At 37.9% G+C, this 26,511-nt stretch overlaps 1 protein-coding gene across 2 annotated transcripts in view; it reads left to right on the forward strand.

Annotated features, from left to right (window-relative positions):
• The first annotated feature begins 379 nt into the window (after positions 1 to 379).
• Positions 380 to 26,511, forward strand: part of hspa4l (heat shock protein 4 like) — a 99,573-nt gene continuing 73,441 nt past the window's right edge. The window contains exons 1-3 of one of the 2 annotated variants that reach the window (XM_051928388.1): positions 380 to 716; positions 23,471 to 23,528; positions 23,836 to 23,976. In XM_051928388.1, coding sequence (XP_051784348.1) covers positions 610 to 716; positions 23,471 to 23,528; positions 23,836 to 23,976 — 306 coding nt within the window. In that variant the 5' untranslated portion in view covers positions 380 to 609. The remainder of the gene's footprint in view (positions 717 to 23,470; positions 23,529 to 23,835; positions 23,977 to 26,511) is intronic. The other variant, XM_051928389.1, reaches the window with a different exon arrangement.

The following is a 26,511-nucleotide window of genomic DNA, read 5'->3' on the forward strand; positions in this document are numbered from 1 at the left end:
TGAACATAGTTTACAAAATTATCATCCTGATAGTGCGCCACTTTTTCATAAATACCACTATATCTCTAACATCCTCAGATATTTTTGCAGCGTAAAGCTATACAGTAATGTGAAAAACGCCAAATTGTGTCCTCATAACGTGTTAACTATCGCTGTGTCTCTGTGTGCCTTTAAAATAACAATGGCTTTGGAACTTCAATTCCCTTCCAACACTGCTGCAGCGTACCTCATACCTTCTAGATCTTTCCGCCTTGGCCTAATATTATAGCCAATCGAAAGAGACGCAGGTGTGCGGACTACCAACTGAAACACTGGAAAGTGCGGGGTGGGCTTCATGTGTAGCGTGCGAACGTTTAACGCGGTAGTGCGCATGCCTGGTGTGTATTGCTTAGCCGGTGACCGCAGTAGGGTCGAGAAACTTCTGTTGATCTCTCCCTCTGTGGAGGTGAATGGTTTGAGCGTAGGCAGTTACGTAACAAGGCTCTTACTTCACAGAGCCGGCATTCTGAAGAACTTCGTGTCAGCAGTAGGACGAGGGGAGACTCATTTTCTGTTTATTTTCTGTATAATATATAGTGCTAGGATTAAATCTGCCGGAATATACCAGTCATGTCAGTAGTAGGGATCGATGTGGGTTTTCAGAACTGCTACGTAGCGGTGGCAAGGAGCGGAGGCATTGAGACCATCGCTAACGAATACAGCGACAGATGCACACCGTGAGTATCCTTCGGCTCCTCTTCCAAGGGCTATTTGTCTTTTTTGATCGAAAAAAGAAAAGAATCAGAAAAATTTGACAGATGGCGCCTGAAAAGGTGATAATTTTAAATTGCCAATGTGTATTTCACAGAAGGCTGATGCAGGGCAGAATAAAAACAATGCCTTATATCGGAACGTTATCATTTATGTGAATGAGCGGCCTTTGCAGTGCTGTTGCAATCTCTTGTGATGTGATCTATAGTCAGCTCATTCAATGTAGCGCGTTTCATTCATTCATTAAAAGTCATGACGCCCACACTGCTTTCATCTTACCTACTTTTGGAAACTTGATCTATTTTTGTGTGTGTTCCGAAACAGAAAGGAGAGTACTGCATCTCCATTAATTCTAAACATCGTTGGAGGGTGTTTGGACGAATAATTTGCTATAGGTTGCAGACTGGCAACTGTGCCAGATGCTTTGTCATTGATCGCAGGGATGACAGGGCAACTTAAGTCACTAAATAGACAACCGAAGGAAACATTATTCTAAAAGGCATTTTATTTAATGCTCGTGCCGAGTGAACAAAATAATGGAATATATATTCTTCTTTCCCGTTTTACATGGAATTTACCTTTTTATTTAAGCATTCCAGAAAATCTCTGATTTCCCAGTTTGTCAACTTTTAAGCATTGCTTTGAAGTGGCATTTTCTATAAGAAGTACTGTATTATAAATATTAACGATTATTTTACCGTTGGTCGCCTCAGCGGCACCTTGAATTGCTGTTTAAGTTCCCCAGCCTTAAAGGTCATATTCCTATTTGCCATATAGATTTGTTATTTGTAAGTACCTGTAGTTAGTTTGATCTCCTCATGCTAGTATGAGTTTTCGGCAGGTACTTTGGTTTCTTCCCATATCTAGCAGATGGGTGTTTATAATGGGTGAGTCGAAATTGACCTGGGAGTTGTATATGTGGGGGCTGTCCGAGGCAGTGATATTTAGGGTTGCTTCTTGGGTTGTGCATGAATATCTGTATAGTCTTTCAACCCTTTACAACCCCAAAAGTAGATTGATAGATAATAATTGGATTTGTTACTATTAGGAACCAACGTAGTGCATCATTGTGCATTTGCACTCATATTAGGCCATTCTAATGCCACAGTTTTACCTTCCTTAACACAAGCAGTGGATGGGATGGTGGATGGAGTGAATGTCCTTGAGGAAACTTATCCCATATACAGGAAGAAATATTTAAGTGCTGTACAAAGGGCATTAAAGGAAAGTATTCAAATCGGGTCCAAGAGTCGTTAAACAACAAAGCTGCCTGCAACACCTTCTGGCTGCTCATTTATTTAATATACTGTATGGCATTTTACAGAGAGCACCATCACTTGGCACTTTGTAAAGCCAAATATTCAGTACTAGGAGACACAGTTCTAGGAGACTTTTTTCAGATTCTACCACTATCATTCTCTTTATGGAATTTTACTGTGCCTGTGTTTTTTTCATAGTAGCCTGGTTTTTCACCCTTTCCTACAGATTCTGAGCTTTGTTTGATTTACAGCTTGGCCCTTTTTGAATGAGAGTGGCTTTGTGTATGAACGTATTCTGGGATGGACATGCCTTATCCATTTCTGGTTATTCTTGCATCAAATGCTGCTTGGACTGTCAAAATTGGACAGAAAATGGTGGGTGAATGTTTTCACAGAACAACCTCATGGATAATTTGCAATCATCCATTTTAGAAAACATTAAGTGGTCGAAGAGAATAAAAAGGTTAATGAGGATAATGCGTTGTGGTATATACATATACTTACATATACATATACTTATTTAAATCCTATGGTTACTCCCTTGCATTCAAATCCTCATATGGCTGGTGCACTAGGAAGTTGAAATGACATTTGATAGTACATGTTTTTAATTTTTTTTTACTGTATGGTGATTTGAGTAAAATCTCCAAGTTTGCAAGTTACAGACAGGTTTCATATTGTACTGTATATGTGAACTGACGATGCTGGAGAATATGTATAAATATATATATATTCAAATATCCTTTGTCGTACAAACCCTAAAATGTGTATTCCCTGAACTAGAATGTTTAATGATATAATGTAGTTATGAAAATGAATATTTTATATCCCTAAAAGATACTTTTCAATTTCAATAAACCTTCTGTCATATGTATCAGTACAGTAACAGTAGCTTTAAAGCCGTAGAGTTGTAGTGGCCCAGCATAATGTTCCAAACATATAACAAAGGGTTTTGATTTGTAAATAGGATATGACCATGATAAACCTAATCTGACTGCTTCTTTGCAAAAGCTGTAGTAACCATGTTTATTTGAGTAAAACACAATGTCAGTTTGGGTTTAATTGATGAAACAGGCAGAAAGCAAGACCATGCATAAATAACTTGGTTTGGGGAAACTTAACTTAAACAAGGACATATTCAAACAGGCATAAAAAAAAGTGTGTGAGAAACAATGAGTATATAAGTAACACTTAAAACCTTTGAATGTACGTATAGCACAAATACAAAGATCTGTACTTTGTTTATGAATGTTTCCATAATTACATGGTATTTTGTTTATTTTGAAGGACACTAATAAAGTGGTACTGTCCTAAGTAGAACAGCAAATCATTTGAGTAGGATCTAAGCTCTTTCACAGAATAATCCTATTAACTAACTTTCCTATGGCATCTTCAGTTTTCAATATTCAAATGTAAATTGGGCATTGCAGAAGTTGAAGACTTGGTATACATTGAAAAATAGGAAATCTGTCTTGCTATTAAAAAAAAAAAAACAAAACAAAGGGACAAATGTAAGTGAACATAATAGAAGTTAAATTATTTGAAAGTGGCAAATGGCATATAATTGAACACATACTAACCAGTCATATATATTATATATTACAGTGTGTGTATATATTATATATATATATATGTGTGTGTGTGAGTATATGTATGTATATGTGTGTGTGTGTGTATATAATATGTAAAAACAGAGCGAGAGTGTGTGCTATATGAATCATCTATATTGGCTAATGAAGGGCCAGAGTGGTTCCACGTGTTTGATTCAAACAATCAAACATGTGGAACAATGATAATTGGAAGGCAATTCTTGCTGCCAATAAAATAATGTCTTAAATAATATTGGTGGTTTCCTGAGAACAGTATTAAAAGTATTTCGTACACCAAAACAGATTATTGCATGGTACTACTTGGCTTTTTTCTTAAAAGTAACATGCATTAAGTAGTCTGATTTACTTTTTAAAGTAACCTAACGCAATACTTATTTTATTGAAGTAGAAATACCTTCACTATTATTATTCCAACGATACTGGGTGTAAAGTAAGAAGCAAATGTACCAGTATGCCGCTCCTTTGCAGGGTTTAATCACAGACCCAATCAGAAGAGTGTGCTGCATGCAATCTGGTAAAAGAAACAAATTAGTGAAGTGTCAGTTTAGTTTTCATCCAGGTATTTACCAGATCATTAGTGACTCGGGTCAAAGATGTAAAATGGGACCGAACATGGTCTACTACAAAGCACACAAAGGATTACACATATTTATAAAACATAGGAAAATTAACATGTTTGTCTGTGTTTGGGGCGGCACGGTGGCGCAGTGGGTAGCACTGCTGCCTCGCAGTTGGGAGACCTGGGGACCTGGGTTCGCTTCCCGGGTCCTCCCTGCGTGGAGTTTGCATGTTCTCCCCGTGTCTGCGTGGGTTTCCTCCAGGCGCTCCGGTTTCCTCCCACAGTCCAAAGACTTGCAGGTTAGGTGGATTGGCGATTCTAAATTGGCCCTAGTGTGTGCTTGGTGTGTTTGTGTGTGTCCTGTGGAGGGTTGGCACCCTGCCCAGGATTGGTTCCTGCCTTGTGCCCTGTGTTGGCTGGGATTGGCTCCAGCAGACCCCTGTGACACTGTGTTCGGATTCAGCGGGTTGGAAAATGGATGGATGGATGTCTGTGTTTGTGTTTGGTTTCCTGAAGTTAGGAAGGCTATATATACATATATAGGCTTCAGATTTAATATCAAATGCTGGCCAGTGAAATGTGCAGTTTTTCACACCGAAGAAGAGGAGGTAATGCAAAAATAACAACTGCTTGTAATGCATTATATTTTACAATAGTTAACTATATAACATACAGTACTTAGTTATTTTTTGTAGGTAATGAATAATGTAATTCTGTTACTTTTAAAAGTAACATTCCCCACACTTCCCGGAACCCACAGGTTCCAAACTTATTTTCAGGTTCACAGGCTCCAGTATTATTTCCAGATTCATAGTGGTCATTAATGAAGTTTAATCTTTTTTTTTAGTGCACCCCGTTGATATCAGTTTTTTGGCAAATGAGACCTCAGTAAGGGGAGTCGTGAATGTAAATGGGGGTTTATAATTCTATTAGATTAGATAAACTTTATTAATTGTAACTGGGAAATTAAGGTTCACACAGCAGCAGAAGCATAAAAACAAAGGTACAGACTCAAACATAAAAAATGCATCCAATCATTATATAGATTTGGGGTTCTCAAACTCTGTCCTGGGGACCCACTGAGGGTGCAGGTTTTTGTTCCAACCAGATTCATATTCAGTGACAACACCTGATAACACTGATCTCATTTAATTAGCTGGAATTCCTTTTCTCTTATTCTACATTCAGAAAAGCACAGGAGCATGACTTTTACATTTATAAGACACTAGCCATCCCCTGCGGCTCCACCCGTGTAGTAGTGAAATAGGTCAAACTTTAAAAATCAATAAACAAACACGTATTGCTAGCTAAGCGGAAGCAAGGCACACCAACTTGAATGGACGCTGGCACGCGAATGAGGAGGACCCCGCCCCACTCCCCTCGGCCTGCTGCATCTCTCTCGGATTTGTGCAAATGCCTGTACCACAAGCAAAACTTTGTGTGATGAGAGAAGTTGCAAAATCCACTGGAATGTTCAAGCAAATTATAGAAAAAACCCCAATCTAAATCCATTAAGTAGTTCTTTCGTGAAAAGCAGACAGACAGACAGACGTTGGATTTTAAATATATAGAGATTTAGAAATACTTCTACTTTTGCTATAGATTTAAATGCTTAACTCTCTTTTGTTGATTTCATTATATTTTGTTCTTCCTCTGTGCAGTATTCCCCCTTCGTTGTATCCTATTAATGACAATTAAAAACGAGCAGAGCAGGCACCCAGGCAAACAACACTGATCAAAGGCTGCAACTACTTTAGTATCAGATTCACTAATTAGTAAATAATAGATTAATTAAACAATTAGAACACCTGGAAAAGTAGAATGAAAATAAAGATAAAAATATTGTTAAAAAGAAAAAAAAATACATTATTCCCATATAACTGCTTGGTACATTTTAATATTTTTTTTATGTTTATTTTTTTTACCAAATTTAGTTTTCTAATTTCTGTATTATTCCTAAAACACAGAACTTAGGGAAATAACAGTTCAATTAATTAGCACAGGAGTTCAATTAAAAACAGAAGCTGGCTGGAATAAAAACCTTCAGCCAAAGGACTGAGTTTGAGAAGCACTGATATACAGTAGATGGATAAATAAATACATACATAAATAAATATTATGCAGAAATTGTTTCTACCCCTGTCCAAATTGCATAATTTGTTGACACATGAATAAAAAAATAGTAAATACAACTTTGACACCAAACAAATTCAACAAGGGGCATTTTTATGAAAATGTTTATTTACAGTTAGTTTATTTAACAAACTGAAAAAATGTTAATAAATAAACAAAAGTATGAGCAGCATTTGCAAAAGTTTTGATACCCTTTCAGTTGTAAGGTCTCAGAGCTGGTTAGGTAATTAGCCATGTGTTCACCTTGTCAAGAAATGACATTAGGAGTAGAAGTTATCAGATAATGACAATTCCATAACCTAATAAAGTGACAATGACAATAAAGATCTGTCTGTCTGTCTGTCTGTCTGTCTCTATCTATCTATCTATCTATCTATCTATCTATCTGTCTATCTATCTATCTATCTATCTATCTATCTATCTATCTGTCTATCTATCTATCTATCTATCTGTCTATCTATCTAAATTCCTCGACTCTTGAACATTGCGCTATACTCGACAACCATGGGTTCTTCTAAGCAACTGGCTGGGGAACTGGAAATTAAACTTTAAATGGTGCCTGCAAGACAGGGGAAGGCTAGAAAAAGATGTTGGCATGCTTCCATCTAGCAGTTTCCACAGTCTGAAATGTCATTTAGCAATGGCAGTCAAGTGGAACCTTAGAGGTCAAGACACCAAGAAAACTGACAGATAGAACAGCAAGTATAGTGTGTAGGAAGGCAAAGCAAAACCTCCATATGACTGCAAGAGACCTTGCTACCTGTTAAGTATGGGGCTGAACCTATTATGCTTTAAGGTTGAGTGGCAGCTAGTGGCATAGGAAACATTGTGCAAGTACAAGGAGAAATGGATTCCACTAAGTACCAACAAATCTTTTAACACTAGAATTAACAGAACCTGCGAAAAAACTCGTAAATCCGGGCCACCTTAAATCCCTTTGCACTTCTCTGTCTGCCTCTTTTGTCTTGTAAATGTGTCGATAAACCCCAAGCAGCCTGCTATACCCATCCCCCCACCGCTTCAGAATGGGCAAGAAGTTCTTCCAGTTCCTGCCTTGATTGATTATCTGGGAGTGAGCTACCTAGAATTGTAAGGAGAAGTAATTTCATGTGTGTATAATGTGTAGAAGGCCGATGCCCAAATATCAAATAAACACTTTCACAAACTAAAAGTGAAAAAACAAATGCTAACTTTTACAAGTACTGTAAATTTACACCGGCTGTTATAGACACAAATCAAATGTATGTTTTTATTGTATAATATTAACAATAAGAGCAGCTCACTACTCAAAACGGTAAATTCGCCGGGGAGCTGGTTGCAAACTCACGACCTCCAGATTATAAATCGGCAGATCTTACCGCTGCACCACGGAAGCTGTTGTATTGTACTTGCACCTTTTGTGAAAGTGTTTATTGCAAAAATGTTACAGTTGGAAATGATTTCAGATCAAAAGAAGGAGAAAAAGAACTTTCAAGTTGCATGTAACTTCATCTAAGTCAGTGTGAGTACTAAGCTAGCTTCATGACTGTTCAGGTCTACTTCTTGGTGACATCGGTTTCTGTATTTTTTAAAGATGGATGTAAATTACTGAACATTGCAGACTGTGTCTGAAACAAAGCTTCCTGCTGTCGGTTAATATTAATGAACACTAAAATAAAGCATTTTTTACATTATTGTATGTTGTTCTGCATTAGTGTACCAATTTATAAAGCTGCTGTAAAAGTGACTGTTGACCAAACAAGTTTACCAAAATTAAAAATATTGTTAATGTTGGTGGATTATACCTAAAAAAAAGCAGAGAGAAGAAGAGAATGGTACACTGTTAAGACTGCTTGTGCAGGTTGGTTGGAGGGGGTGAAAAGAAACCACTTGCCTGTTAGTTTTCTCTTTTGCACAAAAATCCATTGGCCTTAGTGTAAGGTTCCCAGTAGTGTTTACCTCCAAGCTTATGTGAGGAGTGGAAGACTTGAGATTGGTGTAGTTGGCGGACACGGAAGATTAGAACAAGGCTTGTTGGGAGAGACAGGAGTGTGGCAAGATGGAGTGGTAGTGCATGAAGCATGGCGTTTGAGTTAGCATCTGGTTTGGCTGCTCTATAAGGTCCACTTTGTTCCCTGTTTTTTTTTTTTTTGGTTTATCCTTGTATACCACCTCACAGCTGCTCATGCACTACATTGGTTGAGAAATGTTGCTTTAGGCAATAATTTCACAGATGCAGGTCTACTTTAAAGCAGCAACTATGGAAGTTATTTTTATTTAAAAACTTTGATGCAAATGTAATGAAAATCTTTGACATTGGAATTGATGTTATTTTAAGACCATCAACTTCACCAAGAGTTTGAAAATCATAGTTCTAAATCCAAACCTTGTTGAAGACCCAGACGATCATAAGTGTGGGGCTTTTCTTACCTTCATTTTGGAGAATCGATGACCATCATCAGAGGGGGTGAAGAAGGAGTAATCAAGGGTAATTGTTGGGGCAATGTTAATTACTTAATCAACCCACCACAGCCCACTCCACAAACCAATAGCAACCTTTTACCATCAAATACTAACTTGTGACCCTTTAAGAAACCCTGTTCTTCATGGTACAGATAATTTGTTAAAAAGGTCTTAATGCATTAGAACATTCATATTGAGAATGACAGGTACTTGTGTTTAGATAATATATAGACAAATTACTGTACAGGCTCTTATCTCGTGGGTGAGGATTCATTTTTTATTTTATAGTTAGTGAATCTGAACTTTTTGGCAAGTATTGGGTTTTAGTTATGTTTCCTTTTTTTATTTCCGTTTTATACAAGTGATTAATGTACAGTAGTATAGTTTGGTGGTTTCAAACAGTTTACTAAATCATTTTTTGTCAGTGCTTTCTCCTCATCCAGAAACCTGATGGGTGCTTAAAAATTCTGCGTTGTTACACAGTGATATGCAAAGTAAAGTAATACCTATGGGAAGCTTTCGAAAGATTAGCTTTACTTTTAAAAGTAGTGCGTGTTTTAATACAGTGCATCCGGAAAGTATTCACAGCTCATCACTTTTTCCACATTTTGTTATGTTACAGCCTTATTCCAAAATGGATTAAATTCATTTTTTTCCTCAGAATTCTACACACAACATCCCATAATGACAACATGAAAAAAGGTTACTTGAGATTTTTGCAAACGTATTAAAAATAAAAAAAAACTGAGAAATCGCATGTACATAAGCATTCACGGCCTTTGCTCGATACTTTGTCGATGCACCTTTGGCAGCAATTACAGCCTCAAGTCTTTTTAAATATGATGCCACAAGTTTGGCACACCTATCCTTGGCCAGTTTCGCCCATTCCACTTTGCAGCACCTCTCAAGCTCCATCAGGTTGGATGGGAAGTGACGGTGCACAGCCATTTTAAGATCTCTCCAGAGATGTTGAATCGGATTCAAGTCTGGGCTCTGGCTGGGCCACTCAAGGACATTCACAGGGTTGTTCTGAAGCCACTCCTTTGATATCTTGGCTGTGTGCTTAGGATCGTTGTCCTGCTGAAAGATGAACCATCGCCCCAGTCTGAGGTCAAGAGCGCTCTGGAGCAGGTTTTCATCCAGGATGTCTCTGTACATTGCTTCAGTCATCTTTCCCTTTATCCTGACTAGTCTCCCAGTTCCTGCCGCTGAAAAACATCCCACAGCATGATGCTGCCCACCACCATGCTTCACTGTAGGGATGGTATTGGCCTGGTGATGAGCAGTGCCTGGTTTCCTCCAAACGTGATGCCTGGCATTCACACCAAAGAGTTCAATCTTTGTCTCATCAGACCAGAGAATTTTCTTTCTCATGGTCATAGAGTCCTTGAGGTGCCTTTTGGCAAACTCCAGGCGGGCTACCATGTGCCTTTTGCTAAGGAGTGGCTTCTGTCTGGCCACTCTACCATACAGGCCTGATTGGTGGATTGCTGCAGAGATGGTTGTCCTTCTGGAAGGTTCTCCTCTCTCCACAGAGGACCTCTGCAGTTCTGACAGAGTGACCATCGGGTTCTTGGTTACCTCCCTGACTAAGGCCCTTCTTCCCCGATCGCTCAGTTTAGATGGCCGGCCAGCTCTAGGAAGAGTCCTGGTGGTTTCGAACTTCTTCCACTTACGGATGATGGAGGCCACTTCTCATTGGGACCTTCAAAGCAGCAGAAATTTTTCTGTAACCTTTCCCAGATTTGTGCCTCAAGACAATCCTGTCTCAGAGGTCTACAGACAATTCCTTTAACTTCATGCTTGGTTTGTGCTCTGACATGAACTGTCAACTGTGGGACCATATATAGACAGGTGTGTGCCTTTCCAAATCATGTCCAGTCAACTGAATTTACTACAGGTGGACTCCAGTGAAGCTGCAGAAACATCTCAAGGATGATCAGGGGAAACAGGATGCACCTGAGCTCAATTTTGAGCTTCATGGCAAAGGCTGTGAATACTTATGTACATGTGCTTTCTCAATTTTTTAATTTTTAATAAATTTGCAAAAACCTCAAGTAAACTTTTTTCACATTGTCATTATGTGGTGTTGTGTGTAGAATTCTGAGGAAAAAATGAATTTAATCCATTTTGGAATAAGGCTGTAACATAACAAAATGTGGAAAAAGTGATGCGCTGTGAATACTTTCCGGATGCACTGTATATACTAAATTCAAATATAACATAACCCTACCTATTCCACTCTTCATGAGTTTGTCATTATTAGGATGCAAATAAGAGCAAACTCCTAATAGAAAAATGCCAAATGTATGACTACTGTATTTCTAAATTTCTTAAGAATGTAAATTTCACGCTTTTTTCTTTTCTAAATGCAGAATAAGTGAATGTAAAAAGAAGGTAATTATATTTTTGAAATCAATTAGAGGGAAAAATTCAAGCTGTTTTTTTTAATCTAGTTGAAACGAAAACCTGCAGCCATAGTGGGTCCTTGGGACTTGTGTTGGAAACTGCAGTCTTAATAGGCAAACATGGTGTGATATGAACATTTTCTAAAAATGGGAATCATTACCATCTGTGTTGAAGCAATATATTAAATAGCCTCCCAGTCATGTGTTTTCTTACCATGTTTTGAAGTGAAAGATAAATTGATTAAGACTTTATTAATCCTAAAGGAAGTTGCAAAAAATGCAACATTAATCATACAGCCATCACTACATCTTTCTCGTCCAAAGAAAATTGAGAAGGATTTGATAAATCAACATTGCATTACATTGAGCTTCTAGCTGCCCCACCTTTTTTCCCATAAAAATAGCCAGCCAATATCAGTGCAGTAATCGGTTACCTTTTCTGGGACATACTGAACATAGCAGCAGTTCACTGTCAGAGCCTATTTTCTATGATTGTTAATAATACATAGGGCCATACTGTGAGAATAGCAGGCACCAAATTTAGCTTTAGTAATTCACTCCGCAGTAGCTGTATAAGGCATGTTCTAGGATATATTGTCTACTTATTATGCAAGGGTAAATTTTAATTTCCTCTCACAGTTATGATGCATCTAGAGTGAGTGTGCCCAGCAGAGTTTGTTCTGTTTTGTGAGAGGGTTTCAAAGGAATTGTTATATGAGAAGTATTTCAGTGTCAGAGTAGTGAAAATATGTTATATGTGTTCAGTTTTTTATAGTTGGTTGTGTTACATGATTACTGTGGGCGCATAGGCTGTTTGTAAAAGAACATTTTGATTTTCCTGATCGCGTATTTGTAGAGTACAAATAATTAAATTTTAGACGTGAAAATCTAAACAACTATTCCAAATTGCCATAATCCATAGACTTTAAGAACAAAAATCAGTTTTACCTAGAACTCGTATGCTTTGAAATGTAAAACTACTGTTAATCTCTTATGCTCACACACCATCTTATATTTACCAGCAGATGTGTACATAAATGAATATGCAATGTAAAATATATTTTGGGTTATTCTGTTAACTGTTTCAAAAGTCTAAATATTTAGAATCAGAAATAACAGTTTTAACAATTATTTTTGAGATTTGACTGTTTCTTTGGCATACATATGTTCAGTGATGTGTTTTTGTTAAAATAGCAGTGATCATGTCAAGGCTGGGTATTGGCAAATATTTTCAGATGATTCTGATTCTCCAGGTTTTTGGAGTAGAGCAGTTAGATATATATATTTAATGATGTAAACTGCTTGATCTACCAGTAAGTTTCAGTAATATACATTTCCATGTCAAAAGGGATATACAGTAATCCCTCGCTATATCGCGCTTCGTCTTTCGCGGCTTCACTCTATCGCGGATTTTATATGTAAGCATATTTAAATATATATCGCAGATTTTTTGCTGGTTCGCGGATTTCTGCGGACAATGGGTCTTTTAATTTCTGGTACATGCTTCTTCAGTTGGTTTTCCCAGTTGATTTCATAAAAGGGACACTATTGGCAGATGGCTGAGAAACTACCCAATCAGAGCATGTATTACGTATTAAATAAAACTCCTCAAATATATTGTGAGCACAGGGGCTGTTCGCACCCCTAGAAGATACGGCCACTCCTCAAAAAACACTGAAAGATTACCTTCACATTGCTCTCTTCCTTGCTGGGCTTAAATGTGGCTGTTTTGTCAAGCGATATGCTTCCTGCATGGTACTTCGCATACTTAAAAGCTCGAACGGCACGTATTGATTTTTAATTGTTTGTTTTTCTCTGTCTCTCTCTCTGTCATTCTGTGCTCCTGACGGAGGGGGTGTGAGCAGGGGGGGGGGGCTGTTCGCACCACTAGACGATACGGACTCTCCTCTAAAAAAAATGCTGAAAGGCTACCTTAACATTGCTCCCTTCCTAGCAGCTGCGTTGTCCGGGCGGTGCTTCGCATACTTAAAAGCCAAACAGCCCTATTGATTTCTGATTGTTTGCTTTTTTCTGTCTCTCTCTCTGACATTATCTGCTCCTGACTCGCACTCCTTTGAAGAGGAAGATATGTTTGCATTCTTTTAATTGTGAGACGGAACTGTCATCTCTGTCTTGTTATGGAGCACAGTTTAAACTTTTGAAAAAGAGACAAATGTTTGTTTGCAGTGTTTGAATAAAGTTCCTGTCTCTCTAAAACCTCCTGTGTTTCTGTGCAAATCTGTGACCCAAGCATGACAATATAAAAATAACCATATAAACATATGGTTTCCACTTCGCAGATTTTCACCTTTCGCGGGGGGGTCTGGAACGCAACCCCCACGATAGAGGAGGGATTACTGTACAATAAAATCAGGCTAAAGTCCTATATCACTACATTTTGCAAGTTTAAACCAAAATACTCTGTTGCTTTTAAAAAATGACATTCTTGAAATACATAGAGCCTAAAATAAGTATCACTTTCTTCTTTTATAAAATGCAAGTCTAAAGATGCAGGGGAAGCTCATTTGAAATTGCACATCAGGGAGTTGCACTGCTTTTTTTAAATTTTTTTTATTTTGGATTGCACTGTTTGTGTTCTTGTTTCAGCTGCCTTTGTTAATTCAAACAATTTTGGACCGTTTTGTTGAATAGTTGATGCTTGTATACCAAATTCAATTAATTTCATACTCACAGAGTGCCGTACCAAGTTCATAGTTAAATGCGTTTACAAACTTTACAAATTAATAACTGCATGATGTGTACACATAAAGATTCAGATTTATTTATTAACAATAACAATTAACAATGAAGGAGCGATACATCATGGTGACAGTTTATCTAATACTAAATTGATTTTGAATAATATCTATGCTAGATATGATAGAGCTTTCTTCCAAAGTATATTTGCATCTATCACTAATGTAAACACTCACAAAATTATAATGGCCGGAGAATTTAATTGTGTTTTAAATCCAGACCTGGATAGATCCTCAGATACAACGACGATAACATCTAATACTGCAAAGATAAGTACACAGTTTGTAATGGATCATAACTTATTTGACCCATGGAGGTTCTTAAATCCTAACCAAAGAGCATACTCCTTCTTCTCACTCATACATCATTGTTAATTAAGAATTAATTATTTCCTTTCCTATCAAATCCTGTAAGTACGACACTATTGTTATCTCTGACCATGCCCCTCTGTTAATGGAGCTTAAATTACTGCTTCCTACACACTAATCTCGTAGCTGGCATTTTAACTCTTTGTTATTAGCTGAACTGTACAGAATTCATAATCAAGCAATTTGATAAATGCATCCATAGAGGTCTCGGCAGGTATACTCTGGGAAACACTGAAGGCATTTTTAAGAGGACAGATTATTTCATATCTTTCTCACAAAAATAAACTGGAAACCAAGAAGGCATCTGAGCTAATCAGTGAAATTACCAGAATAGATCTAGAATACACCAGGTCTCCAAATGAGGCACTCTTTAGTAAAAGACAGGTTTTACAATTACAATTTAACCTCTTGACTGCTAAAGAAATGGAACAGATTATCTTTAAATTGTGACATCATTATTATGTACATGAAGAAAAGGCCAATAAGATCTTAGACCAAGAAATCCACAAGCAGGAAGTTTGTAATGCAATAACAGCAATTAACAACACAGACACAGATAAAATTATTGACCATAAAAATATAACTGACACATTTAGAAAATACTTTATCCTTATATTCTTCTCTGTTTAAAGAAGATAAGACATCATCTAATGAGTTTATTGATTCATTAGAAATACCACAGCTAGATACTCTATAGTGCTGCGGAACTGGATAAACCGCTGATACTTTCTGAATTAGATGGTAAAAACTCACTTCAATGTGGAAAAGCAGCTGTCCCTGATGGGTACTCAGTGGAATTTTATAAAAACAATTCTCAAATAAGTTAGTTCCACTACCATTAGCAATGTTTACGAATTTTATAAAAACAATTCTCAAATAAGTTAGTTCCACTACTATTAGCAATGATTACAGAAGCTAAAGACAAAAAAAAATTCTGCCTCAAACTTTTCACCTACTGCGGTGGGCCGGTGCCCTACCTGCGGTTTGTTCTTGCCTTGCGCCCTGTACTGGCTGGGTTGGCTCCAGCAGACCCCCTTGACCTTGTGTTAGGATATGGTGGGTTGGACAATGACTGACTGACTTTTCTCCTAAGAAGAACAAGGACCTACTACAATCTGCATCATACAGACCAATCTCTCTTCTGAATAAAGATTTTAAGGTACTCTCCAAAGTTCTAGCCAGAAGGATTGAGAAAGTGCTTTCTTCGGAAATATCACAAGACCAAACCATGCTTATTAAAGGCAGACACTTAACTTCTAACCTTCAGTGTTTATTTAATATAGTATACTGCTGAAAAAAATTAAAGGAACACTTTTTAATCAGAGTATAGCATCAGGTCAGTGAAACTTTGATCTTGTCAGTTAAGTAGCAAAGGGGGTTGTTGATCAGTTTCAGCCTCTTTGGTGTTAATGAAATTAACAACAGGTGTACTAGTGGGGCAACAAAGAGATGACCCCCAAAACAGGAACAGTTTAACAGGTGGAGGCCACTTACATTTTTCCCTCCTCATCTTTTCTGTTTTGTGACTAGTTTTGCATATGGCTATGGTCAGTGTCACTACTGGTAGCATGAGTGTGATACCTGGACCTTACAGAGGTTGCACAGGTAGTCCAGCTTCTCCAGGATCGCACACCAATACATGTCATTGCCAGAAGGTTTGCTGTGTCTCCCAGCTCAGTCTCTAGGAGAGCTGGACAGGGCCATAGAAGATCCTTAACCCATTAGCAGGACCGGTATCTGCTCCTTTGGGCAAGGAGGAACAGGATGAGCACTGCCAGAGCCCTACAAAATGACCTGGCCCCTTTTTCAGGCAGGGCCTGAGTTTCCTCAAAAGCTTGTATATTGTAATCTTTTTAGTTAACCAATTAAAGGTGTCACTTTGCTTGACTTCTCACTACATTCATAATGGCTATCACAGTATAATACCCAAATACTACAAAGTGTTCCTTTAATTTTTTTGAGCAGTTTGTATACACCCATTCTATCTAATAACCCAGAGATCTCATTATCTTTAGATGCAGATTCGATATGGTTGAATGGGACTACCTATTCACCACATTGCACAAATTTGGGTTTGGCCCAAACATATGTGCATAGATCAAACTACTTTATGCTAGTCCAGAATCCTCATTTTGTATTAACAACATTATTTCAGTTAACTTCAAACTAGAACATAGCACTCGATAAGGATACCCCTTATCCACCTTTGGTCTTTGCAATCGCCATTAAACCGTTGGCTGTATACTTTCAAAACGCATCAGAGATAAAGGCAATTTTCAGAGAAGGGCTTGAACAGAAAATATCACTTTATGCAGATGACATGGTACGGCATGTACCGGACCCACAAAATTCTGTGCCAGCCGTCCAAAAAGTATTAGCAGATTTCCAAAAGATATCTGTACTTAAAATCAATTTGAATAAAAGCTTGCTTTTTCCAGTGAATTCTCTAGTATGTAATATCAGACTGGACACCTTCCCATTTATCATAGCAGATCAGTTTAAATATCTAGGGATAAATATTACAAGTAAATATAAAACTCTTCTTCAACAAAATTTTGCTGTCTGCATGGAAAAAAGTTAAACTTAAGATGTGACTAGATGGTCTACCTCCACCTTACATTAGCAGGGTGAATCAACATTGTTAAGATGATCATCCTTCCCAAGCTGCTTTTCCTATTTCAGAGCATCCCCATATACATTAACAAATAATTTTTAACAAATTAGACTCAATCATAACTTAATTTATTTAGAATTCGAAGCATCCTTGCATCCAAAGGGTGACCTTGCAACAGCCTAAAGCAGAAGGTGGCATGGTACCCATCCATCCATCCATTTTCCAACCCGCTGAATCCGAACACAGGGTCACGGGGGTCTGCTGGAGCCAATTCCAACCAACACAGGGCACAAGGCAGGAACCAATCCCGGGCAGGTTGCCAACCCACCGCAGGACACACACAAACACACCCACACACCAAGCACACACTAGGGCCAATTTAGAATCACCAATCCACCTAACCAGCATGTCTTTGGACTGTGGGAGGAAACCGGAGTGCCCGGAGGGAAACCCACGCAGACACGGGGGAGAACATGCAAACTCCACGCAGGGAGGACCCGGGAAGCGAACCCAGGTCCCCAGGTCTACCCACCCAATTGCGAGGCAGCAGCGCTACACACTGCGCCACCGTGCCGCCCGGCATGGTACCCTCCAACTTTCAATTTTATTACTGGGGGGCAAATATATAAACTATAAAGACCTGAACATCGACACACATTATTGAATATCCACAAGCCTTGTCTGCAATGGAAATAAAATCTTGCAGTACTTCTTTATATTCTCTGCTATGTGCCCAGTTAATACAACTTCTGTCATTACACTAAAAATCCACTTACCCTTCATTCTTTCAGAACCAATGTAGGAATAGGACAGAAAAGTTTTTATCTGTTGCACCTGTACATAACAACCCTCTCAAACATACACACTTTACAATGTCATGAAATTTGTCCAGGATTAAAACACTTGGAGACTTGTACATAGGTAATGTCATGCATCCTACAAACAATTATGCTTCAAGTACAACTTCTCATCAACACAATTCCTCCACTACTTTCAAGCTAGAAACTTTGCTAAATAGAACCTGCTCAATTTTCCTCACCTTCCATCTTGTTCTGTCCAGAAGAATTATTTATCAGTCTTAAAGACTCAGATAGCATCTCTACAATTTATAAAAAAATATTTTCAAAGATCCCAGAGTACATTGGGGAAAGGATCTGTCACTCAATATTTCAGAAAAGGAGTGGAAGGCAGCTATGCACAAAATACACCCGAGCTCCATATGTGCAAAGCATTTAGTCATTCAACATAAAATTTTTTATCAAGCACGTATATCTCATTTAAAATTCTCCAAAATGTTTCTAGGGCAAGATTCAACCTGTGAGCATTGCAATCTAGCTCCAGCCTCACTGGGCCACATGTTCTGGGCGTGCACCAATTTAACAACATTTTGTACAAAAATCTTTGCAGGCCAATCAGACAGCCTTGGTGTCACAATCTCTCCTAACCCTTTAACAGCTGTGTTTGGTGTACTCCAGACAGCCTTAAAGTGGAGAAGGACACTACACTACTAACACATAGACTTGTGTCAGTGGGTAACCGATCTTTATATATAATATGCTACTGTGGCTGTTTGCTTGTCTGTCCAGGATTTTAAATCACAAACCGTTTTGACCTATAAAATTTGGTACACATATACTATGTGTCGTCTACTGTCCGCTTTCGGGGTGATGATTGACCTCCAAGGTTATTCCTCTTTTTATTTTTATTTTATTTTATTGTAGAATTAACTCTTGGCAGACGGCCAGCAGGGCAACCGTGTGGCACATGTGTACGGGTGCCATTCTCATCCCTACCACCTTCGCCATCACTTCCTCTACCTCTTCATATCTTAAATCATTCTTGAGGCAGATTGAAGACTTGAGTGCCAGCTTAAGTTAAAAATTAAAGAAGACGTACTAAGTAATTGCAACACAAACACTGACTTAATCAGTTTTAACGTGAAAAGATGCCGACAAAAGAAGAGAAGAAGTGGGCCGCTAGGGTGGAGAAAAGAGAGCTGCTCAAGAAGGAGCAAGCGCATCAACCTCTGAGCAAACAAATTCTAAACTTAGAGAGAGAGTATGAAAACTATGAATGCTCAAGTCAGGTGTATTCACTGCACTTTATTTTGCAGTGCGCCGTTACTAGTGTTCTATATTACTTAAAATTGTAAAAATTATAATTCTCACTTAGAGGATCTGTTCAGAACTTTTTAAAAGTATGACAGGATCTAATAAATAATATTTTGGAACAAGCTTCCATTTAGGGGAAAAGGATGCTCATCCTTTCCTTCTCCTTTTATAGAGTAGCTTGAAGGAGAAACTCCAGGTAGCAGTGTTCCTGGAAAAAATAAATATCTCCAGAGGTCCACATTCAGTTATAACCGACAAAGACCAAGTCTGGCAAAGTTCAGGAGACCTAGACCAATTGGTTGTCCAATTAATATTAAGGTTAATTTGTGTAGAAGATGCATAATTGGGGTGTTTGTTAGCAGATTGTAGGTATATTAGCATAGTTTGTTTTCATGTTGTTTGTTATTACTGCCACTGGTAATAGTACATCTTTTGCTTATTGACTTCTGTCTACTGAAATCATGTTTATTTGGGCTAAATTGGGAAGACACTAAGAACCTGTATGGTTAGACATTGGCTGAGGTTCTGAACATAGTCCACCTCCCTTCTGGGAAGAGAAGTGTGGCCATCATGTCAGTTAAAGCCTGATTGCTACAGTGTCCTAACTTCTTTAATGGAGCTGAAACATGATCCACTTGATCTGAACTAACAGAGTACTGTTCCAGCCACTCATTTATAATGTCCATTGTATAGATGTTGCTGGGGAAGAAATGTTATTATCTATTTATTATCTGGCCTTTCGGGGGGTGGTGGGTGAAGTTTGAACGTATAACTGACAAATACACAAAATGAAGTGCTTGAATGAAGTATACACCCAAAATTCACATTATTCCTACTGATTACCCATTTCAATTCAAAATAATACAGTTTCCTGTAGCATACCCAAGAGTGAACAACTCCAATGAACTAATAATAGTAGCCCTTGGTTAAAAAAAAACCCAAAAAACACAGTATACAAAAAGTACTTAGTTATATAGTACTTCTAATACATCTGATTAACTGTTAGCACGATAACGATGGCCCATTGTCTTAGCTGGGTAATACAGCTAGTCATTCCATATATACAGTATACAGTTAGGTCCATAAATATTTGGACAGAGACAACTTTTTTCTAATTTTGGCTCTGTAAATTACCACAATGAATTTTAAATGAAACAACTCCGATGCAGTTGAAGTGCAGACTTTCAGCTTTAATTCAGTGGGGTGAACAAAATGATTGCATAAAAATGTGAGGCAACTAAAGCTTTTTTTAACACAATCCCTTCATTTCAGGGGCTCAAAAGTAATTGGACAAATTAAATAACTGGAAATAAAATGTTCATTTCTAATACTTGGTTGAAAACCCTTTGCTGGCAATGACAGCCTGAAGTCTTGAACTCATGGACATCACCAGATGATGGGTTTCCTCCTTTTTAATGCTCTGCCAGGCCTTTACTGCAGCGGCTTTCAGTTGCTGTTTGTTTGTGGGCCTTTTTGTCCGAAGTTTAGTCTTCAACAAGTGAAATGCATGCTCAATTGGGTTAAGATCAGGTGACTGACTTGGCCATTCAAGAATTTTCCACTTCTTTGCTTTAATAAACTCCTGGGTTGCTTTGGGTGGCGTTTCATGATACAGATGGATAATGACCCAAAACACACAGCCAATCAATTTAACTGCATTTAGCTGGATATGAGCAGACAGTATGTCTCTGAACACCTCAGAATTCATTTGGCTGCTTCTGTCCTGTGTCACATCATCAATAAACAATAGTGTCCCAATGCCACTGGCAGCCATGCACGCCCAAGCCATCACACTACCTCCACCGTGTTTTACAGATGATGTGGTATGCTTTGGATAATGAGCTGTTCCACGCCTTCTCCATAATTTTTTCTTGCCATTATTCTGGTAGAGGTTGATCTTGGTTTCATCTGTCCAAAGAATGTTTTTCCAGAACTGTGCTGGCTTTTTTAGATGTTCTTTAGCAAAGTCCAATCTAGCCTTTCTATTCTTCAGGATTATGAGTGGCTTACACCTTGCAGTGCACCCTCTGTATTTACTTTCATGCAGTCTTCTTTTTATGGTAGACTTGAATATCGATACGCCTACCCCCTGGAGAGTGTTGTTCACTTGGTTGGCTATTGTGAAGGGGTTTCTCTTCACCATGGAAATGATACTGCGATCGTCCACCACTGTTGTCTTCCATGGACATCCAGGTCTTTTTGCGTTGCTGAGTTCACCAGTGCTTGCTTTCTTTCTCAGGATGTACCAAACTGTAGATTTTGCCACTCGTAATATTGTAGCAATTTCTTGGATGGGTTTTTCTGTTTTCGCAGCTTAAGGATGGCTTCTTTCACCTGCATGGAGAGCTCCTTTGAGCGCATGTTGTCTGTTCACAGCAAAATCTTCCACATGCAAGCACCACACCTCAAATCAACTCCAGGCCTTTTATCTGCTTAATTGATAATGACATAATGACGGACTTGCCCACACCTGCCCATGAAATAGCCTTTGAGTCAATTGTCCAATTACTTTTGAGACCCTGAAATGAAGGGATTGTGTTTAAAAAAAAATGCTTTAGTTGCCTCACATTTTTATGCAATTGTTTTGTTCATCCCACTGAATTAAAGCTGAAAGTCTGCACTTCAACTGCATCTGAGTTGTTTCATTTAAAATTCATTGTGGTAATGTACAGAACCAAATTTAGAAAAACGTTGTCTCTGTCCAAATATTTATGGACCTAACTGTATTCAGTATATTTAAAAATGACCACTACAATGTTCTACTGCTGCGTTTTAGAAAAGAAGAGCACAGTACAATGTTACCTCTGCACACTTCTTGTGTAAAATTTGAAAGTAGACTGCTCTGAGCATTCTGGATATAAACAATATAGATTAATTCTAGATAGATAGATAGATGCTTTATTAATCCCAAGGGGAAATTCACATACTCCAGCAGCAGCATACTGATACAGAAAAACAATATTAAATTAAAGAGTAATAAAAATGTAGGTAAAAACAGACAATAATTTTGAATAATGTTAACGTTTACCCCTCTGGGTGGAATTGAAGAGTCGCATAGTTTGGGGGAGGAACGATCTCCTCAGTCTGTCAGTGGAGCAGGACAGTGACAGCAGTCTGTCACTGAAGCTGCTCCTCTGTCTGGAGATGACACCGTTTAGTGGATGCAGTCAATTCTCTATAATTGATAGGAGCCTGCTGAGCGCCCGTCGCTCTGCCACGGATGTCAAACTGTCCAGCTCAATGCCTACAATAGAGCCTGCCTTCCTCACCAGTTTATCCAGGCGTGAGGCGTCCTTCTTCTTTATGCTGCCTCCCCAGCACACCACTGCATAGAAGAGGGCATTCGCCACAACCGTCTGATAGAACATCTGCAGCATCTTATTGCAGATGTTGAAGGACGCCAGTCTTCTAAGGAAGTATAGCCGGCTCTGTCCTCTCTTGCACAGAGAATCAGTATTGGCAGTGCTGTTTTGCAGCAATTCTGCACTGCTGTTAAGCAGAACTCCTTTGCTCTTGCACATCTGCTCCAAAAATCACTTATATAGTCATGTGTTCATCTTGCAGATGATGTTTTTTCATTATAAAGCATTTTGGTAAAATCGTCCACCTTCCTGCGAGAGCTCTATGTAAACTTGAAAATTGTTAGAGATTTCTCTAGGCAATACATATTACAGAAAAGCTTCCCGTTTTTGTTATATCGTTTACTACTTGTACTTTAGTATTGTTTTCCAACATTAGACTTGTATATCCAGATACGGTCACCTTACATACAAGAAACGTATTATTATAAAGGCCTTCTCCGTCATGTCCTCTTATTCAGTGGTCAAGAATCCTGTCTGTAATTTATGGGAAAGATGTCTTTCCTGTTGATCTTCAATGGTGAGTTTTCTGGAAGCTTTAATAATATCTTTTTAAAAAAGCATAGATTTTGCTCATTTTGACTATATGAAGGGTAACAGACATGTGGATTATGCCATGTAAGTTACGTGGGAATTTTTCTTTTCTCTTTTCATGGACATTTTTTGCATTGTTTTCCATTGAACAGAACTGGTAAAATATAATGTTTCGGTGAAACACAGCGGTTCATGAAATTTTTAAATTAAAAAAAGTTCCCTTTGCTAATATTTAGTACTGTTATTATTGTAAAAAAATAATGCCAAATGTTGGACTTTGTATACAAAATGTGAATTTACTTGCTTATACAATACTGATCTTCAGTCTTTAAGGTTGCTGAGAATATATCGGGAAATCATCACATCCCGAGATGAGAGTGCTAATCATAGATGGAGGAAATGTTATCATGAGCGTTCCAAGTCCTGTAGTTTCAAGTTTTTTTTTTTTTTTACTGTACCTACCACTTAATGCAAGTTCCTCAGAAATGGGGGAAAAATGTTTTCTGTAGTTCAGTAAACCTGCCTCATTCTTTTTCATTTTAATGCTGTTTACTTTTTTCTTGCAGTGCCTGTGTTTCTTTGACACCTAAAAATCGTGTAATTGGGAATGCTGCAAAAAGCCAGGTGAGAAAGGGATTCCCTTCTGTGTTTAAACAACCAGAATTTGTAGTTTTGCTATTTTAAGATCATTTTAAGATTCCATATAAAAACTAAGCATTTTTCTTTATTCAGTGATTTCAGTGATTTATAAAGATGTAATATACTGTTTTAAAAAAAAAAAAAAAAAAAAAAAAGAAAGAAAGCATAAAACCCTGTGAGTTGCAAGTATTAAGAGCCTTTTAATAGTTTAAATGTACATAAATTTAATAAAAGACAAAATCTTATTATTTATGGCAGCATGTTTTGTGTATCATTTTTTTTTTTTTTTTAGATTATAACAAATGCAAAGAACACAGTTCATGGCTTTAAGAGGTACCATGGCCGAGCATTTGATGATCCATTTATCCAGGCTGAAAAGTCCAAGGTTCCCTACACCCTGCAAAAGATGTCAAATGGAAATATAGGAATCAAGGTGAATGTTATACCCAAAGTTGTTTATATTCTAATGCTCATTTGTCTTGATAAATGGTTTTAAACCAATGTATTATTTTAAATGTGGTGTGTCTTGCATAACATCATACATTAAAGTAGGGTGGATTCACATGTATGCGTATGCAAAAACATGTAGTTTTGCATGAATTAGTGCTCATGCTGTTTTCATTTGTTTTTTGCACATTGGTCCACATTTTTATTGTGTGTAAACAGCAAAAAGTCTACTTTCATGTTTCTACAAAATACATAAAGCATTAGAGGAATTCATTCAGTTTTACCACAGGCCAAATGCTGCCCTTTAGCTGTGACAAGCAGACCTTCAGGTTATAAAGACTCGAATAAGCTGTGTATTGGACAGCTTAGCTTCTAAGCTGCAACGTCATGCTTTCGTGTGTGCAATGTCAGATAGAGCTCTTTCTCAGCCTGCTGCTCCTATATGCACCACTAGATGTTTGCACAATACTGCCTCACAAAATGAATATGGGTCACAGCACTATTTGTTACAGTACAAAAATTCCCTGTGTAGCCAGTGGCTGAGTGTCACACTCCAGCTCAGTGCCTGCAAGCTTTGAGTTACAAAGGCTTAAATAAGCTTTCTCATTGTGGAAAGCAAGATGAGAATTCCCATCCCTTTGTGGATGCAGAGGTAGATAGATTGTAAATGCATGTGGTTGTCTGCTGGTATACCAGCATTGCAAACCTGGCAGTCCTGGTATGCTTTCAGGTAGCCCAGCTTTATATATGGGGATGAGAGGTATGTGCAACTTTTTAGTAACATTTACTTGTAGGGTTTTGTTACACATGAGTGCACAGCACTCTTCTACTGCAATATAAACACAATTAGCATTTTGAAAGAGAATATTTTTGTAAACAGACTATTTGTAAAGGATTAAGTAATGTTGATGTGGGGTCTTTTTATCAGTTTTATCAAAAATAAACTAAAATACAGCATTAATATTCTCAATTTTTTTTACTGACTTAATTTAGAACTTCAATTAGTTTCTTTGTAAAAACCATCATGACTTCAAAGTTATTCTGCGGTGCAGTATGTCCTTTAAAGTGTCATAAATGTATATACCACTGCATTCAAATATATTATAATTGGACCATTAAGTGGGTCTTCATGGTGGTAAAGATGAGGTCTAGGCCTAAAAAAGTGTGTTCTGTAGTGTTTGAGCTAGTAGTAAGGAGCATTTTCACAACCTTCAGTATACCTGTTAGGAGCCCATAGTACAAATTGAGTAATTTTTATTTATTTATTTATTTATAAGTTTTTTTGGATATGCATTATTAATTCCCATGGGGAAATTGTCCTTTTGCACAATGTTTGGGTGTCAGAGGGCAGGGTCAGTCTTAATGGAGAGAATCTTAGTTTCCTCGCATTCCCTTTCTGTGACTATACAAGACAAGATCCGTTTGTAATGGAGTATAGCCCTCTGATTTCAAAGGTTAATGTCCACTTCCTAAGACTGAACGTTGTTGGAACATTCAAGCCCATCACATGTGGTCAACAACATGATGTATTTTTAGGTTACTTTCTCAGTGTTAGCAAGCCCTGCAAACCAGCTGCATCAGTGTACATTTTTGTTTCTAAGTTGTACATTTCATGAAATGACTCGGCACTGCATTGGCATTTGTAAGATATTGTGAACTGATTAATATAGTAAACAGTCTAAACTATGCTTTCTCACCTTTTCAGTCCTAAAATTAGTTTGCCGTAAAACAAAGGACCACTTTTATATATAGTTTCTGATGCTTTCTGCATATAGCACTATACAGCTTCTGACTTGGCTGTTGTGCTCTCCCGTCCCTGCAGTCATTGTGGAATATCCTCCATATTGAATCCACTGAAAAAGCTCTTCAGTTTTTAAATAATGCTGCTTGTAATTTTGATTCCTTTCACTTGTAGCTGGTGTTGAAGCATTAGTGGTATAAATTGCTTTATCCTGTACTCTCCCAGTTGCTTTACAGATAGCACCATTGTTCTTCTTGCCTGCTTTATAGACTTGCTGCACAGTTTCACTATATTGCTCACTAGTGGGTGTGTGCATGTTTGACAGTGGTTACAGCAGTCTGCTGCACTATAAGCACCAATCTTTAAAAGTGACACCCAAGTTAAGATCATACATGAAGAAATGGGTCATTTGTTTTTATCCCAATTGTTTTTGATTAGTACGATATTTTAGGGACCAAAGATTCAAAGCATCTGGTAGTCTGCTGGGCTTTGCGAGTATGCTTTTTGTTTGTTTGTTTTTGTTTGGCTCTGGCATTCAAATTACTAGTTTGTCCAAGACAAGATGGGACAGCTTCCAAGTTGCAAGCAGCATAGTTGCATTAGTGCAGCTTCAGTTCAGCTCTCTCCTAGCCCTACACGTCCAGGCAGTTACATTATAGTTGATGATTTTATGTACTGTATGTTTATCACATTTTTTTTTTTTAACATTTTGGTATTTTAATGCAATCATTTGAATTCTCAACATTTTCAAGTATGTTAGAGTGCCAATTTTTTTGAATG

Source organism: Erpetoichthys calabaricus, chromosome 5 (genome assembly GCF_900747795.2).
Source record: "Erpetoichthys calabaricus chromosome 5, fErpCal1.3, whole genome shotgun sequence".
NCBI lineage: Eukaryota > Metazoa > Chordata > Cladistia > Polypteriformes > Polypteridae > Erpetoichthys > Erpetoichthys calabaricus.